General features: G+C 39.6%; 2 protein-coding genes across 2 annotated transcripts; both read left to right on the forward strand.

The window, feature by feature from the left end:
- The first annotated feature begins 7,101 nt into the window (after positions 1–7,101).
- LOC116015899 lies at positions 7,102–8,883 on the forward strand. The gene is made up of 4 exons (XM_031256064.1): positions 7,102–7,113; positions 7,261–7,485; positions 7,582–8,335; positions 8,477–8,883. Exons 1-4 carry the CDS (start codon positions 7,102–7,104, stop codon positions 8,881–8,883), a joined length of 1,398 nt encoding a protein of 465 aa, XP_031111924.1.
- Positions 8,884–8,971: 88 nt separating this feature from the next.
- Positions 8,972–9,439, forward strand: LOC116015900. The gene has a single exon (XM_031256065.1). It carries the CDS (start codon positions 8,972–8,974, stop codon positions 9,437–9,439), a length of 468 nt encoding a protein of 155 aa, XP_031111925.1.
- Positions 9,440–19,211: the final 9,772 nt, after the last annotated feature.

A 19,211-nucleotide genomic window follows, 5' to 3' on the forward strand; every position in this document is an offset into this window, starting at 1 on the left:
GAGGTCCCTCCGCAAGGTTCAGCGCCTCAATGGTCGGCTAGCCGCCCTCGGCCGCTTCCTCTCGAGGTCGGCCGAGAGGTCCCTACCCTTCTTCGGGGTCCTCAAGAAGAGCAACGGTTTTGAGTGGTCGGCCGGATGTCAGAAAGCTTTTGACGACCTCAAGGCCTATATGATGTCTTTACCCCCCTTGGCCAAGCCTAAAAAAGGGGAGATCTTATATTTGTTCTTGGGAATCTCACAGGCCGCGATCAGCTCCGTGTTGGTCCGGGACGACGTGGGAACACAGAGGCCGGTATATTACGTGAGCAAGTCCCTCCGAGGTGCCGAGCTCAAGTACTCACCAACAGAGAAGGCCATATCTGCTGTGGATGCCACGGCCAAGAAGCTAAACCACTATTTCCAGGCCCATCCAGTGCATGTACTTACCAACCAACCCCTGGAGGCGGTACTACGGGGTGCGGGGTCAGCAAGCCGGCTCGTGAAGTGGTCCATGCGCCTCAGCCAGTTCGACATCCACTTCAAGCCAAGGCCGACCATCAAGGGGCAAGCACTCGCCGACTTCATAGTCGAGTGCACAACCTGAGATGCCACGGAACAGGCGAGAAGCGAAGAGGAGGAATGGTGGACCTTATCCACTGATGGATCTTCGAGCAGTAAGGTGTGTGGAGGCGGGGTCGTCCTAGTAACCCCGGAAGGTTTTCGAGCTTACTACGCGCTTCGTTTCCACTTCAAATTGTCCAACAATGAGGCCGAGTACGAGGCACTGTTGTGTGGCCTCCAACTCGCACTGAGCATGAGGGCCGAGAAGCTGAAGATCAGATGCGACTCCCGTTTAGTGGTCGGCCAAGTCTCCGGAGAATTCGAAGCCAACGACGAGAAAATGATCCGGTACCGCGACGTGGTACTTCGAGTATTGGGACGAATCGCCCAGCATGAGATCCTACAGATTTCGAGAGAGCAAAACTCCGAGGCGGATATGCTCTCCAAGCTCAGCCAGGGAGCCCCGGAATATATCTCTAAAATCGCCCGGATAGACGACCTCCAAAAGTCAAGTTTGGAGGCGTACCCAGTCCTACCCGTACAGAGCCGACCCTCGTGTTGGTTAGACCACCTCGTGTAGTACAAGAGGACGGGGGCGCTACCCCCCGATGAGGCGGACGCTAAGGCAGCCAAGAGACGAGCCCCGACCTATGAGCTCATCGGAGACGTGCTATACAAAAGATCCTACAACGACGCCTTACTGAGGTGTTTATATCCGGATGAGGCCCGAGCACTCATCGAGGAGATTCACGGAGGTACGTGCGCAGCCCACCAAGGGGCTTACACTATGGCCTGGAGGCCCATACTCCAAGGCTACTTCTGACCCGGGATGGCGAAGGAGTGCGCGGACTATGCTCGGAACTGTTCGACCTGTCAGAAATTCCAGGTTGGCCCGGGCCGGCCCGCCACCAACTACACCTCGATCAGCTCGGTAATCCCCATTCTCGAGGTGGGGGATTGACATTGTGGGAGCCCTGCCCATGGGCTCGGGGAAAAGGAAGTACGTCATTGTGGCAATAGACTACTTTACGAAGTCGGTGGAAGCCGAACCCCTAGCCAGCATCACCAGCGTTCGTTGCAAACAGTTTGTCTACTCAAACATACTGTGCTGTTTTGGAGAACCGATGCAAATAATCTCTGACAACGGCTGCCAATTTGAAGGAAGGGAATTTAAACAGTTCTGTCTCGAATGGCACATCACTCACAACCAGGTCGCGGTAGCCTATCCCCAAGCAAACGGCCAGGTAGAGAACGCTAACCGTACAATAGTAGATGGTTTAAAGAAGACCCTCGAGGCCGCCGGAGGGACATGGGTCGAGAACTTGGAGGCGATTCTATGGGCATATCGCACTACCCCGCGAAAGGCAACAGGTGAGACCCCGTTCGCGCTATGCTACGGGTTCGAGGCCCGGGCCCCCGCGGAGGTCATCATTCCGACTCGGCGAGGTGAGGAGTACGACCCTGAGAGTAATGACGAGCACCATCGGGTCAACCTCCACCTGATCGACGAGAAGCGAGAAGCCGCCATGGTCCGTGCCGAGAATTACCAGAGGCAAACCAAGGCGTATCACGACAAAAGGGCCCGGCCCTGCTACTTTCAGGTCGGCGACTACGTGTTAAGGCGACGTGAGGCCAGCAAACCCCTAGAGGGCGGCAAGCTAGCAAAGAGATGGGAGGGTCTGTACATCGTCTCGGCCGTGGTCCGCCCCGGCAGCTACAAGTTGAAGACCCCGAAAGGTAAAGACGTAGAGAGGGTGTGGAACTTAGAGCACTTGCTTAAATACTACCAATAAACACTCTGTTGTAAGGCGGCCCGTCCCCTTAAAATGCATTCAATAATAAAATCGCGACTTTCCTTGCACCCATTTTTCTTATTGTTTCGAAAGTCACGGAGTTACCGCTCGACTGACCCCCGCGGTCATCGTGCGGCCGACCTCCGGGTCACCTCCTCGAACGACCTCTGGGTCCTACACGGCCGACCTCCGGGTCCTCTACGGCCGACCTCATAACCTTAGGCCGCCTCATTTAAATGGCCACACTCCTAGGGGCGATACGAGGTCCGACCTCGCCTATCGCAGAACGGATAAGTCTTTAAGTCCAATAGCGTTAAACGCTTTAACTTCAAAGACCAAAACCCCTAGGGGCAATACGAGGTCCGCCCTTGCCTATTGCCGAACGGAAGAGTCCCTAAGCACAAGACCGAATGGTCTCAACTTAGGACGACTAAACACCCTAGGGGCGATACGGGGTCCGACCCCGCCTATCGCCGAACGGAAGAGTCTCTAGGCGTAAGACCAATCGGTCTCGACTTAGAACGACTTACACCCTAGTGAGGGTACAGGATTGAACCCCCGAGGTTTAAATCTCGCCTACCATCGAACGGGTGTGCTAAGGGTCGAGGGTTAACGCACCCAGGCCCGACGCCAACTTGNCGACTAAACACCCTAGGGGCGATACGGGGTCCGACCCCGCCTATCGCCGAACGGAAGAGTCTCTAGGCGTAAGACCAATCGGTCTCGACTTAGAACGACTTACACCCTAGTGAGGGTACAGGATTGAACCCCCGAGGTTTAAATCTCGCCTACCATCGAACGGGTGTGCTAAGGGTCGAGGGTTAACGCACCCAGGCCCGACGCCAACTTGGAAAAGCAAACAACATCGGTAAAAGCATTAAGTAAAAAAAAAAAAAAGCAAGTGCGTGGCCGGAGCCCTGCGCCCCGGACGACCTCGAGGCCGTGAACGACCCCGAGGCGGTGCGGCCGACCTCGAGGCACTAGGTGTGAAGGCAAAACACAAGTTTCATGGTTGCGAAGAACCAAAACAAGACCAAGTGGGACTTGGAACCAAAAGGTAGAGGACGACCTCGAGGCCGTGAACGACCCCAAGGCCGTGGACGACCCCGAGGCGGTGCGGCCGACCTCGAGGCACTAGGTGTGAAGGCAAAACACAAGTTTCGTGGGTGCGAAGAACCAACACAAGACCAAGTGAGACTTGGAACCAAAAGGTGGAGGACGATCTCGAGGCCGTGAACGACCCCGAGGCCGCGGACGACTCCGTGGGAGGTGTTTTGTAATTTCCAAGACCTTTTTATAAGGTGTAGGAGTGGAAGAAGTATGATAGGATTGTACTAGTGAGGGATAAGGGTGACTTGGGGTTCGGAATTCATCTGCTTGTAGACTTCTACTACGATAACAATTCTGGACGACCCGGGAGTGGCGCGAGATAATATTTGGAGGTGATTTTTTTGGCAAGGATAATATTTTGGCCGTGATTTTAGGCGCGGTAGTGTGGCTCGGGGTGCGATTTATTGCTGAACTACTCTCTTTCGCTGATAACTTCTCGCAGCTCAGAGAGTGGGGGACTGATGATGGATAAATACTACCCGGGTCTACCACGGGTCAGCCCCGGAGCGGAAATAGAGGGCCAACCCGGGCCCACACGACTGGGCCGTATTGGGCCCAAGTTGACCCCTCGGGGTCGACTCAAGGGCAACCCCAGCCCATGAGTCGACCCCGGGGTCGTCTTGGCCGAGACCCGGACTCGGCCACGGCCTCGGGGTCCCGACTTGACGCAGTCTTCTCGGCGCAAGACTCGGTCCTAGGCTGTTAGAGTGGTTTTCTCCGAGCGGTTGGGCCTAGGAATTAGTATAAAAACATGCAACATTGTCCTATTGAGACATCTTCTTCATACTTTGTCCTAACGACATTCTTGTCTTGTTATTACCAATCTTGTAATAGCTTTATCCATTATTCAATATACAAAATACCTCCGAGGTACACTTTGATCCGTACTTGTCATACCCCCTATAATCTTATTGGGTTTATTGATTCGGGCTACCCGGGTTAATTAAATCCATCAATATCGAATATAGAATTGATATATAAATAGAATAATATATTTATATTTTATATATAAATACAATATATATATAACAAAGTATGCTCGTATATTGATTTTTTTTCATAGATTTATTTATTTTTAATGCATGAATGCTCTTTTTTATCTAAATAATTGTGTGTTATAGAATCTGATCCAAGATTACCATTCAAGTTTCAAAGATATGGTAGTTTCTTGTGATGTTATCGACGACTATAAACAAGAGTCAATGACAAACTTTGTCACACGTTGTGTTATTTTTAAAGAAATCGGTCTTTAACCATGGTTAGTTATATGTGGCTGTATCTATCTAGGGTGAGTAGTCGATAGGGACTTAAAATCTTAATATGTAGTGATTCTCAACAATGTTGTAATTTTACTACGGATATTGTTTATCATGAAGTGTTTAACAATTTTTACACAATATGACATATATTATTCATGATCAAATGTCTTATATTTCTTATTTATTATTTCTATAAAATTTATTATATTTTGCATACTTCACTTTTTTTTTAAAGCTAAATTCAGTAATAATAAAATTTTAAATGTTTTTTCCGTGCACCGCACGGGTTAAATACTAGTTATTATTAATACTAATACTAATACTATTACTATTACTATTACTATTACTATTACTATGCATGAGCATTTTAGTTTAATACTACTTATTCACTTTCAAAATTCATGTATATGTCAAACGCTATAATTGAAATTTTGAGTAATTCTATTTTCATAGATTAATGAATGAAAATTAAAATTCTTACATCATTTCTCTTTTATGAAATTACAAATCTTCCTGAACTTAATTCCCTCCTTTGTATTAAAAACCCCATTTGCTATCAAATATATATTCACCAAAGCTAGTTAATAAACTTTTTATGTTGGTTAGGTTTAATTTAAAATATTTTTAAATTTATACAATTTCACAAAAAATTGTACTTATTAAAGAAAATATTTTAAATTTGATTTATTCAAACCAACAAATCAGTGTTCTTCAAGACATCGTGCGATGTTTGGGAGTGAATTTAAATTACCTATATAGCGTCGAGTAGTGGTGGCCATTTGGTGTAGAATGATTACGATGAAGGCATCACTACCTGCGAGGAAACCATAAGAGATTTGTTAGTAGAATTTGATAACATCGAGCAACAACATAATATGGAACAAAGCTGTATTATACAACCTGGTAAGTTAAATCAATACACCCAGATCATATTGTGTTGTACATTCAATTGCACTACTAAATAGGATTCTTAAATAGCAGTTGCGTATAAGGACATTGGGGATCGAAGTTACAATTGTGAGTATTGTGGTGCGATGTTTTGGTTTGAAGAAAGGATGAATAAGGCTGTGGTAAGAGGTACTCCAAGGTATTCATTGTGCTGTAGCCAGGGAAAGATTCGCTTGCCACCTCCTTCAATACCTCCGAGTGGTATTCAAAATTTGTTTTTTTGGACAAGGCGACAAGACCAAGCATTTTCTCCAACACATAAGATCTTATAATAGCATGTTCTCATTTACATCAATGGGTGACCGTGTGGATAGGTCGGTTAATACTGTGAGCGGCCCGCCGACGTTCAGATTAAGCGGTCAAAACAACCATCTCATTGGTAGTCTACTACCGCAAGATGGTGAACGTCCACATTTTTCACAGTTATATATCTACGCTGTTCGGTAACTGCATTAATATTATTACGTATATATACAATAATAAAATATACATATTATCTTTACATTTTACTAATATCATGGTTTATTTAATTTTAGGCCTGATGGTGGTGAAAATCACATACACACGGAAATAGTTGCAGATATACAACGTGATTTAGATATAAATAATGTGTTGGTCAAGTCTTTTAGGATGTTGAGAGATGAAATAGATAATAACCCCTGTGTAGAAGTGAAGATCAAATTGTTGGGGAAGCGAAATAAAGAGGCGAGAACTTACAATTTACCATCAGTATCAGAAGTTGCGGCTTTTGATAGTTGGGGATCTCGACCCAAGTATGGGTGAACGCGATATCTTGGTTGAAAGTCATGGAGGAGGGTTGAAGAGAATAAACAAACTAAACCCAGCATACTTACCCTTACCATACCCCTTATTGTTCCCGTATGGAGAGGATGGGTACTGGGATGATATCCCGTTTAATATTCCAAGAGGTAATGGAAATCGGTGTAAACAAAGAATTACCCCAAGAGAGTATTTTACATTTCGTCTACATGAGCGTTTGATGGAAACCTCAACGCTGCTTTATTCTAGGAGGCTACTACAACAATTCATAGTGGATGGCTATACAATGGTTGAGTGTGGGAGACTGAAGTATATAAGGACACATCAAAAGAGTTTAAGTTGTGAAACTTACAACTGCTTGACTGATGCTTTGACCCGTGGTGAAGTTAACCCTGCTGCTCAAGGTCGTAGGGTCATCTTACTTTCTAGCTTTACGGGTGGTGCACGTTACATGATTCAAAACTACCAGGATGCAATGGCTATATGCCGATGGATTGGGTACCCAAACCTCTTTATTACATTCACGTGCAATCCCAAGTGGCCGGAGATTGAACGATACCTTAACAAAAATAACTTAGCAGCATAAGACAGAGCAGATATCCTCACTAGGGCTTTCAAGATTAAGTTGGATGACTTATTAAATGATTGTAAGAAATACAAGCTTTTTGGAAATGTTAGATCAGGTATATTGTCGTCGTAGATTTTTTTTTTTATATGATATAATGTTAATGACAAGGCTAATGTATATTTGTATGTATTACAGTTATATATACAATTGAGTTCCAAAAGAGAGGATTGCCACATGTCACATCCTACTTTTCCTCGACCAGGATGCTACCGCCGGTGAAGTTCATGATTTGGACGCTATTATCTCAGTTGAAATTCCAAATCAACAATTGGACCCAGACTATTACAAGGTCGTTGCTGAGTATAAGATTCACGGTCCATGTGGTGTTGCAAGGTCAAATTCACCGTGTATGGTAGCTGGAAAGTGTTCGAAGTTTTTCCCCAAGAAATTTGTTGACAAGTCAAGCTTTGATGAAGAGGGTTGCCCAGTATACTGACGACGTGACAATAGATACGTGGTCCCGCATAATCGGCACCTTTTGTTAAAGTACATGGCTCATATTAATGTTGAGTGGTGTACTCAGTCACGCTCAATAAAGTATTTGTTCAAATACGTTAACAAAGGTCATGATAGGGTGACTGCAGAATTTTACAAGGCAAATGTAGATGATGATGGCGTCAAAGTTGTGGATGAGATAAACATGTATTACGACTGTAGGTATATCTCCCCATGTGAGGCTGCATGGCGCATCTTTGGATTTGAGATTCAGCATAAAAATCCTTCTGTAGAGCGTTTGAGTTTTCATTTACCTTGTCAACAAATAGTGGTTTTTGGAGACGATAATGCAATGGATGATCTTATTAACCGCCTGACTGTTGCACATAGCATGTTTCTTGAATGGTTTGAATGCAATAAGAAATACCCAGATGCAAGGTGTTTAACCTATGCTGAAATGCCAAACAAATTTGTGTGGAAAAAAGATGTAAGACAATGGCATCCGCGCAAAAAAGGTTTTGCCATTGAGAGAGTTTTCTATGTACCACCAGGCACCGAGGAAATATATTACCTAAGATGTTTACTAAACACCATCCGTGGGGCTACATGCTTTGAAGATTTGAGAAATGTTCACGGTCAACAATATGAATCTTATAAGGAAGCATGTTATGCGCTCGATTTGTTAGACGATGACCGAGAATATGTTGATGTTATTAATGAAGCAAGTGAATGGGCATTTGCTCATGCTCTAAGAAAATTGTTTGTAACGCTACTTACCTCTAACTCAATTTCAAAGCCTGAGATGGTATGGGAGGCGGTATGGCATCACTTGGCTGACGATGGCCAGTATAACATAAGAAAGCTTACAATCTAGGTTCGTATTTCTGTATATTATTGATTTGCTAGCTAATATTATATTAATTATTACAACGCACAAATAAATAGAATTGTCCTTCAATAAATTTCATGCTTCCAATCTTCAGGGCTAATTGTGAATGAAGCAGATAAAAAGAATTATGCGCTGAATGAGATAGAAGAATTGTTATCCCTTTGGGGTAGAAGATTGCAAGACTTCCCTAATATGCCAATACCCAACAACAATGAAACTCGGATGACATCTAATAGGCTAATATATGAAGAGTTGTCCTATGATTGCCAAGCTCAAAGAGTTGAGAATGAAGAATTAGTTCGGCAACTAACGGATGAACTACAAAACATCTATAACACAATTCTTGGTGATGTTGAGCCAAAGGCTGGAGGATTATTTTTTGTATATGGTTACGGTGGGACAGGAAAGGCATTTCTTTGGAGAGCGCTGTATAGCATCGTTATTGATTCCAGGCGGACGTACAACACACTCAACATTTGTCATTCCAATCAACATAAATGAAGACTCCACATGCAACATTAAACAAGGAAGTCAATTGGCAGGATTAATTGTGCGGTGTAGTCTTATCATTTGGGACGAAGCTCCAATGATGCACAAACATTACTTTGAAGCATTGGACAAGAGCATGAGATTTTTGTTAAGATTTCATAATCCAGGAAGTGCAGGGATGACTTTTGGGGGCAAAACCGTTGTTCTTGGTGGGGACTTTAGACAAATACTTCCTGTAATTCCAAAAGGGACAAGGCAACATATTTTCGGAGCAACAATTAACTCATCTTATTTGTGGAAGAATTGTAGAGTGATGAAGTTAACAAAAAATCTTCGATTGCAAAACCTACAAGAAGATTATGATTTACGTGAAATAGAAAATTTCTCCAAGTGGATAGCAGATATTGGTGACGGTGTTTTAGGGGAAGCAAATGACGTGGATTGTGATATAACTATACCTAGCCAGAATCTTTTACATTGTGGGGATGATCCGATTGCAACAATAGTGGATAGTACATTTCCTTTATTTCGTAATGGAAATTACGATCACACAATTCTTCAGCACTGAGCAATACTTGCCCCTAATTTGGATGTGGTTGACACTAGGGATGGCAACGGGGCGGGGCGGGGGCGGGGAATGGGGTCCCCGTCCCCTTCCCCGAAACCTCTCCCCATTCCCCGTCCCCGCCCCGTTATTCCCCATCCCCGTCTTCGCGGGGATTTTTTGAATTATGTCAATTAAAAAAATTTGTTATGTTATTAATATTGTTTCTAGCATAATGTGAGTATGTGACATAATTTGACATCAATCACATCGTATTCATCACTTAATAAGTTAATATTGACAACATATATTCTCACATATTCAGCAACAATAGCAAAACCACTACACTAACAGGATTAAATTAAATAACACATAGAGAAATAAATAATTAAAATACATAGAGACCAAGAGATGAGCAGTGTTAAAAATTTGAAATACAGAATTAAAATGCATAGAGTTGCAATGTGAATTTAGTTGGAAAATGCAAATTTTTTGCAGTTCGTCTTTTACTATAGCAAAGTAGCCAACTCTTCAGCATATATTGCATGCGAAATTCAATTAAACAGGAAATTGCTCAAGCTATCATCAAGTAAACAGGAAATTGCTATGCTGGGGTTTACTGGGAGTTGTTTTCACTTTTTAAGTTTTACTATTAATATTATATATATTATATTATAAATATATATTTTATATTATATATTATATAATATTTAACGGGGATTCGGGGACGGGGTCGGGGATCGGGGATCGGGGTCGGGGTCGGGGCGGGGAATGCCCTCCCCGTCCCCGTCCCCGTCCCCGGCGGGGATTGGAAAATTCCCCCATCCCCGCCCCCGTTCCCTGAAAAAAATCCCCGAACCCGTCCCCGTCGGGGCGGGGATCGATTTTCCCCATCGGGGGCGGGTTGAATTGCCATCCCTAGTTGACATCATCAATCAGTATATGAATGATATGAATGAAGTTGAAGGTAAAACATATCTGAGTTGCGATTTTGTGTGCAAATCAGATTCAAATGTTGATATGTTCTCAAACATGCATACACCTGAATTTTTGAATAGCATCAAATCATCAGGTATTCCAAACCATTGCCTAACGCTCAAGGTAGGCTCTTCAGTGATTTTGTTAAGAAACATTGACCATTCATTATGGCTTTGTAATGGTACTCGATTGATAGTTACTAAATTGGCTGATCGTGTGATAGAAACTAAGATTTTGTGCGGACCTAATGTAGGGACCAAAGTTTTAGTTCCACGTATGTTATTGACTCCTTCAGATCCAAGAATACCATTCAAATTTTAAAGGAAACAATTTCCTTTGATGTTTTCGTATGCAATGACAATAAACAAAAGTCAAGGTCAAACATTAGCACATGTTGGGTTATTCTTGAAAAAACTGGTGTTTAATCATAACCAAATGTATGTTGCAGTTTCAAGAGTAAGTAGTCCAAGTGGTTAAAAGTCTTGATTTGTGAAGTAAATGGGGGGTCGCTTACTACAACAAAAAATGTTGTATATAAAGAGATTTTCAACAATTTGTAATAATGGAACTATTGATTATTGAATGAAATAGTTTGTATCTTTTTTTTTTCCAATACTATCTGTAACGTTTTTTTTACTTTCATTATTATACTATAATTTTCAACTATTAAAATGCCAAAAATTATTACCGTGCATCGCACGGGTCAGATACTAGTTTTATATAATGCTATTTGAAAAAGCATTTATCTTGAAGTGAAAAAAAAAAGTTGAACAGTTAATAGAATCACAACTAACTTTTCTGATATGCTCTGATCTTAGCAATTGTTCTGATATGTTCTAATCCTAGCTTTAAGATGCTCTGATTAGCTCTGATATGCTCTGATTTACTACGAGATGTGAGTCATAAAAAAACAAATGAGTTTATTGGTACCGTGTATTAATATGTCTAATAACATTATAAAAATGACGGAATACTTTTTAGAATAATAGTTCAAGTGGCCATTTCGAGCAATTTCTTCCCCAATATTTCTCTGCACTATTAAAATATAACAAGCTCACGGCTGGATGTTTCCAAAGGTGGCATGTTTCTAACAGCTTCAACAGGTTAGAACAGGGGAGAAAGAAGTAAGGGTGTAATATGGTCCAACTTAATACAACTTACATTATAAAAACTCACAATTCCAATACTAAGGGATGTTTGGTTGGGTGGAAATTTTTTTCCATAGAAATTGTTTTCCTTAGAATGGAGGAAAATATGGTTTGTGGATGTTTGGTTTATTGGAAAATGAATTTCTCAAATTTGAGGAAAACAAAATCCTTGGTTCTATGGAGGACGTGAAGAAAAAGTGGTATGGATGGACTATTTTACCTTATGTGTCATTTGTTAATTTTTATTAATTTTCTTAATTTATAGGGGCATATAGGTCTTTATACTCATTATTCTTTACAATTCTAAATCCAACCAAACAACAAAATTAGTATTCCCAGTAATTTTTTTCCACCAACCAAACAATGAAATTCATCTTCCTTCAAGACAACATTTAATATTGATGTCTGATCAATACTAAATAATGATGAGTTCAAATACACTGCAAGAGGAAATACACAATAATAATAATATCTGTGGACCACAATAATAATAATAATAATAGTAATAATAATAATAATAATAATATAAATGGGACAGTGAACCAAAGACTCCCAAATCTGTGTAACCTACTGGATGAATGTGTAGCGTGAATGTGTTGCTACGTGTAATATATACATTACATACGGTGTGCTGGGTGCATTATGTAATATATATATATATATATATATATATATATATATATATATATATATATATATATATATATGATGAAGGCTCTAGACCCGTATGGCTGTATGTCTATCCTTATCCTCATCCTCTCGACATCTACAGCTCACCCCTCACCATTTTCAGACTTCCGATGTTCTCTCTATTTCTCTCTCTATTACCATCTCGTTGAATCTTGCTTACCACTCTCAGAATATCACTAATCTAGAAATCATATTCAACTAACCACTCTCAGAATATCACTAATCTAGAAACCATATTCAACATATAATAAATTTAGTTTGTTTATCTAATTCATGTAATTTAGCACTAAACTTGAAGATAATCTGTATGAATTTCTTGAATTTGAAGTCCAAAAACACAGTATCTATGATTAACTGTAATAATCTAACCAACAAATTAACTTAATCATAGATCTAGGTTTTTTTTTTCTTTAAACAGGCAGATGTACGTTTTTCTGAAGCTTCACTACCATTTTTAAATTTTTTAAATTTGTTTTATATAATATTACCCATTTTTTAAATTTATCTTGAAGGGAAAAAGTAAAAAAAAAATAAATGAAAAAATTAAATAGTAATATAATAACAAGCTCTTATATGCTCTGATCCTAGCTCTGATATGCTTATATTGCCAGATGTGAGTCATCAAGAACAAATGGAGCTAAGAGAGATCTCATGCTGTACTAGGCATTAGATCCTCTCGAATTTATTGGAGGGCTTAATAGGATAGTGCTTGAGGAGGATGTGAATGGGTTGAAAATCCTCATACTTAATCATCACAATCCGAATCCGGATTGTTTTCTTTTAAAAAATTATTTAGAAGGTAACCGAATCAAGCTTTAGAAAATTTTACAACTAGTTCTGTATGGTTATGAGAACATAGAACCACAGAGCATTTATAGAATGGTGAGGGAGTACCAGCTCAAATTGAAATTGCTTTAGAGGGTGTATTTTTTACCTTCTTTGATCAACAGGGATGAACATCTGACCATCATTGGGTTCTTTGAAGCAGCTTTATCCTATATTGTCATTTGAATGATTATAGCCACTTCTATTCTAGAACACGCATCAAAGGAGATGGAGGGTTCATTGTATGTCCTTGATTGATCTTCTGCAAGTTCAATCTACAATGACGATTACAGCTTTTTCAGCTTTGAAATTTGATGTTAGGTGTGATACAGTAGTGATAGGGAATACCCATTGGGGATTAGAGGAGTACGGCCCATCGGTCTAAGTCTGCAGGCTGGACCGCAGCCCGATCTGAGCCGACCAAAATGGCACGGGCAGTTCTTATCCCGACCTTAAGTGGTCGGCCTGGTCACCATGCGTCCGTGCATTTCTAGGGTAAGGAACATCTCGCCCCATGTGTATAGTCCTAACCTCGCTCGACTAGAGCCTGATGTATGCGCTCCAAGTGCCCGCCATGCTTGGAGCCCGGAACTTGTCCCCTAAACTATAAATACAACATTAAATGTAGGAGTGAAGGGCTTTTGGCTATACTTTATAAATGGATAAATTTCATATTTCCTTTTTATATATAAAATGTAACAACATAAATAATTTTTAACAACATAGCATAATTATAATATTTTAAATCTTTAGTCCGTGCAACGCACGGGTAATATACGAGTAATAACAAAAAGGAAAAGAACAAGCAAACTTAACTACCAAAAGTAACAACAACAACAACAACAACAACAACAACGATAACGATAATGATAATGATAATCATAATGGTGGTGGTGATGATGATAATGATAATGATGATAATGATGATAATGATGAGAAGAACAAGCATACTTAAGGATGAAAAGAAATCAGACGAAGAAACAAACTTAAGAAGGAAAAGAAAAGTTATCAAAAAAAAAAAAGAGGAAAAGAAGAGTTTTTTTTTTTTTTTTTTTTGAAACATCCAATTTTCCACTCCATTTGGAGAAGTCCAAACCTCGTTTCTCCAAAAATATACATGAATTTGGAGAATGGAGAGGAGTTAGACAATTGGAGATATAATTTTAAACAAGTTTTCCATTTTTCATTCTTCCACCTCTCTAATTCTATGTTGTCCAGAAAATCCTCCATTTTTCCATTTTGGTTAACGACCTCTACTCTTAGTTTTTCAGATTTTGGCTTATTGCCCCAATAAGCTAATTTAATAAATTATTTTATCAAACACTTAAAGTAGCCGACCAGTCAAACCAACTAAAATTAGCTTATCAGCTATGTTATCAAACATGGCCTTGGAAATTTTGACTAATTAAGTTAATTTCTCTCCTCCCAAAATGTTGAATCCCCAATCCCAAGGGCCCCCCACGCCCCAGCCCGACAAAGCATTATTTGGAAGGATGTAAATCATGATAATTCAACTGAACACAGATGTAAATTAAGTTAATTTCTGAATACTAGTAAAGGTGGTTATGTTGAACTCTTAATTAAGTAGTCAAAATTTTGTATATAGCATAAAATAAATTTTCAAAAATTATTAGTCACACATACAAAAATAGACAAAGTAAATAATACAAGTGATGAGCACAAATGATGAGTGTAAAAAGGGTGTGAATTGTCGTTCCGCTGAGGATTGGGGCTATGGCACGTAATTGTGTGAATTACCAGGCACTAGAGTATATGAATTTAATAGAATCCAAGCAACAAAGACTGAATGATGTGGAATAAAAGAAAACAATTGATTAAGGTGTAAACTGTATGATAAAGGTATGGGCCAGATTAGGGGGATTGTAACCTTGATGTTCCAACCAATTCAGGATTAGGGAAAGAATAATTAACCAAGGGATTTATGGGCAATGCACTGAAGAATTCAAGTCAGCTACCTTCGTAATCAATAACAAGAATTAGGCTAAAATTGCCCCACTGTCGTGATGCATCAATTATAACCTTAAACACCTAAGCATTGTAAGCCCCCAAAATTACCTCTACTTTCATAGCAGGAAAATTAGGTTGAAATTGGTAAGGCTCGAGGTCTCCATCCAACTTTCGTTGTAATGAATCCCTCTCCTAGACTAGCAATTAATTGTGGCCATCAATCAATAACAAGTAGAAAGAAATCCCCAAATCAACATAAACCCTAGGTAAGAGATTCAATCCCTTTATGCAATTAATTACCAATTGAACATCAAGATTAACAATGGATCCCTAATCCAAACCCATAAACGAACTACTCCCGCATGATGGGAGTAAACAAAACAAAGCAATAATTAATAACCATAAACATTGCAAGAAAGTAATAGAGGAATAAGAGAACTTAACTGATAAAGAACAAATACAATCTTCAATCTTTGATTCCAATCTTGAAAGAAAATAATCTAATGTAAACTAGTCTAAACTATGCTGGGGAAAATATAAACTAAAAACTAGGGTTCAGAACTCTGTAAAGGGAACCTTTTCAATTGTAGAGAATAGGTCAAATATATAGGAGGTAGATGGGCCTTGGCCCATTAGGCAACTTCCAATTCTTTTCCAACTTGTATTCTTCCTTGTAATTCCCTTTTCTTCCAGAACTTGTCCAAAATGCTCCAATATTCTTCCTTTGTTGTTCCTTGTAGATAATTCAGCACTTGGACAATATAACACACAAACAATTCCCAATTTCACTAGGATACAGAAAATAACCTTCAAAACAACTAGAATAAGGGGTGAATAATTGTACAAATAGCAGATATCAACAAGTAAAGTAAATAAGCTTAAAGTAAAATGAGACAAGAATTTTATAGCTGTTCGAGAATGTTGGAAACAAAAAAGTAAAATGAGACTTTTCCCCAATCTACCTGAAGGAATTTTCACTAGTAACTTTGTACTTCACAAATATCAACTGGAAAAAAAATACTATTTTTTATTTCTTTTTCTTTTATCACAAAGCCACCACTAAGTTTGTAAATATTTCACAAAATTTCACCACGCTTGCTACTCATCCTCTTTATACTCCTCGTGAAGAGATCTACAAACAATCGATCAACCCAAGGTTGATTTTCTTTCAACATTATTCATATTTATAGCAAGATGATGAATCTAGCCATTGGAGGGAAACAAATTCAAATTACCAACATGCTAATAAAATAATTTGTCAATATTTGACAAGTGTAAACTTTTGTCCAACTGTTGTGTGAAACTTGTCCTTATAATATAGCACTTACTCTCCTCGGCCCAAAGTAGCTTTACTTGTTTGGCTAAATATCATCCTTGATAGTTGTGCCAACGTCTACCTTTACCATAGATTTTGGTTGGATCTTACGTGATGCATGGGGTTCATTTGTAGCTACTAAGAGCATCCTTAGTAGTGATGTTATTTTGTGATTTTTGAGGAGTTTTTGTAAGTGTGATTAGGAAAGAGAAAATGAGAAGGAGGAAAAAAAATAAATCATATTTAAAAAGGAAAAAAAAACAACTGTTAGCCGTGCGTCAGGCGCGACTGGCGTAGCTCCCCATCCAAATCCGTGACTGGCATTACTATGTCAAAAACCATGAATTGCAGGAGGTCTCTCTCTCTCTCTCTCTCACTTTGGTTCTCTCTCAAGTCTCATCTATGTAGGCAGCTCCTGTACCAAAAATTCTCAATATCTTCTAATATAGATGCTCTAAGTGTGCTTTTGGAAGGGTATCTTTACTGTTTGTGAGGCGGAGGTAGTGGAGGTTAGGAAAACTGCGTTCTTAGTTGACTTAAGGAATTGCAGGTGGATGTAATTGATGTGGAAATGGACGTGCAACAAGTGGTGTATGCCTTGTGGAGTGATTTCGGGAACGATGAGTTTGATTTGATTGCAGATGATGTGAAATAAATTGCTTTTACTTTTGTTAATTTGAATTTCTCTTTTGTTAAGTCATTTGTGAAATCTGAAATGTGAATCGTGTTATCTGTGCATTAACTAGAGACAGACTTCTATGTTAAAATTTTGGGAAAAGGTACAAATAAGTTATCAAACTATTTGGGAATTAGCAATTAAGCCATCGAACTCAAATAAATCACTGAACTCAGAAAAACAAAGCAATTAAGCGGCGACTTTTCTGGTGACTGGCAAAAAATTTCGGCTACTGTCGACAATTTGAGTTCGATGGCTTATTTGTAACCTTTTCCTTAAAATGTTTGCCAAAATTTAGCACGTGGTAGAAATCTGCAAGTTGACTAAACTTAGTGAAGGCCGCAAGAATCCAATGTTGAGTGCAATAACCAATTCATTTAGAGTTTTACTACATGGACTCCCATTTTATACTCCCTCACTTGTACTCCTTGACATGGCAAGATATGATAGGTTAACTTCTTCCTGTGGGTCCCAAGAAAAGTGTCAACATCAAATTTTTGTACGAGAGAGTACAAGTAGGGGAGTAAATACCAGTGGAGGTCCCCCGACTTTGATGGCACCGCCACTTTTAGTCATCAACTTCTAAATCAACCACTTTTAGTCCTCCGACTTTGATGGCACCGCCACTTTTAGTCCTCAACTTTTAAATCAACCACTTTTAATCCTCTTACTTTTTGTTTCTAGCCACCTATGCATCCGTGCCAGAAGTCGGCCGCACTATTGGCAAGACCTTCAAGAGCTTCCAACAAATCTTTTTTTTTTTTAATTAAAAATTTTAATTTTAATTTTGGGCATCAGACCAATTAGAAAGGGAGTTGGAAAAGTTTAAAGCTTTTGAGTCAGAAGACCTAAAATTAATGTAAAAGTGTACAAACAACATTAAGCAATTTGGACCAATTCCTACTGAAGCCGCCCCCCACTGGGTATCGAACATGTACCTTTCACTTGGGAGGACCACAGCTACGCCGCTTGATCACAAAACCTTTGGGGCTATGTTTCTTTCAAATTTGAAGAATGGTATATTCTCAAGGATAGGGGTTTAGGCAATCAAAATATATATGTTAATAGGTAAGAGGTGTGAGTTTCTAGCTTTAACTTCATCAGCTTTTTTATGATTACACATGAAAATCTGATTAGGAAATTTCTGATCAAGAGTACTTGTTTTAGTTCTTGGAGCCTCACTAGGTAGGTGTCTTACTATGTGCAATCAAGAACTACTAAGTACTAACCACATGGAAAAAAATTGATTCCCACTGAAGACATGGGGGACCCGCGGTGCAAAGTACAGGCAGGGGTGGAAACTAAGGACTGACTGAGGCCCTTGGGCAGGGGTTCTGGGGGCTCAGGATTAGTCTAGCGTAAGCTGGGAAACCTAATGTGGAAGAATGACACTATGGTGACTAATTCTCTGTAGAACTTTATTCCTTTGGGCTTTGACTCCAAAAAGAATGCAATTTGTAGTTCCACAAGTGACTAACTTTACATTTGTTCTGAAGATTATCAATATATATTGCAATTGCAGGCAGCAAAGGAATTTGAACTAGAGATGAAAAAGGACCGCGATGCTCTAGCCGAGCCTGCTTTACTGCTTTAGAGGAAGTAAAAGCTGTCAGTCAAGAAGAGAAACAACATGCTGCAGTCTCCAGCACGAGGGAGGCTTCAATTCCTAAACTACTATGATGATACACATTCAATCATCTACTACTGCTACTAGGTTTGTTATTTGTACGCCGCATTTGATTTCTGAATATTGTTGATTGTTAAGCTAAGTTATAGTGTTTGAATTTATTGGATGAGTTAGTATTTGGTATGACTGCGAATAAGATTTTTATATGGGATTAGTTTGCCATAATTCTTTTCCTTATGAATATGGAATCATTATAAATGGTGAGAAGATAGTTTGGGAGTATTTCGATCACATTTTTCAGAAAATTTGTAAAAGCATTCTGTTTTACGTTTTCATTTTCCTCTTGCAAAGCTATTCAATGATTTGTGTTGAAGATCATGTATAGGTAAAAAATTAAAGATCAACATACAAATTAGTAAATGCGATTTATGTTGACATACTAGCAAGACACTTTTTATTACGGAGTATATCTTTTGCTATGGCTGAATTTAGTCTTTTCAATAACTAAATTTATAATGAAATTTGTGAGTTGAACAGATCAAAATGTACAAAGAATTTGTAAGGGTAAT

Source organism: Ipomoea triloba, chromosome 4 (genome assembly GCF_003576645.1).
Source record: "Ipomoea triloba cultivar NCNSP0323 chromosome 4, ASM357664v1".
In the NCBI taxonomy this organism is placed as follows: domain Eukaryota; kingdom Viridiplantae; phylum Streptophyta; class Magnoliopsida; order Solanales; family Convolvulaceae; genus Ipomoea; species Ipomoea triloba.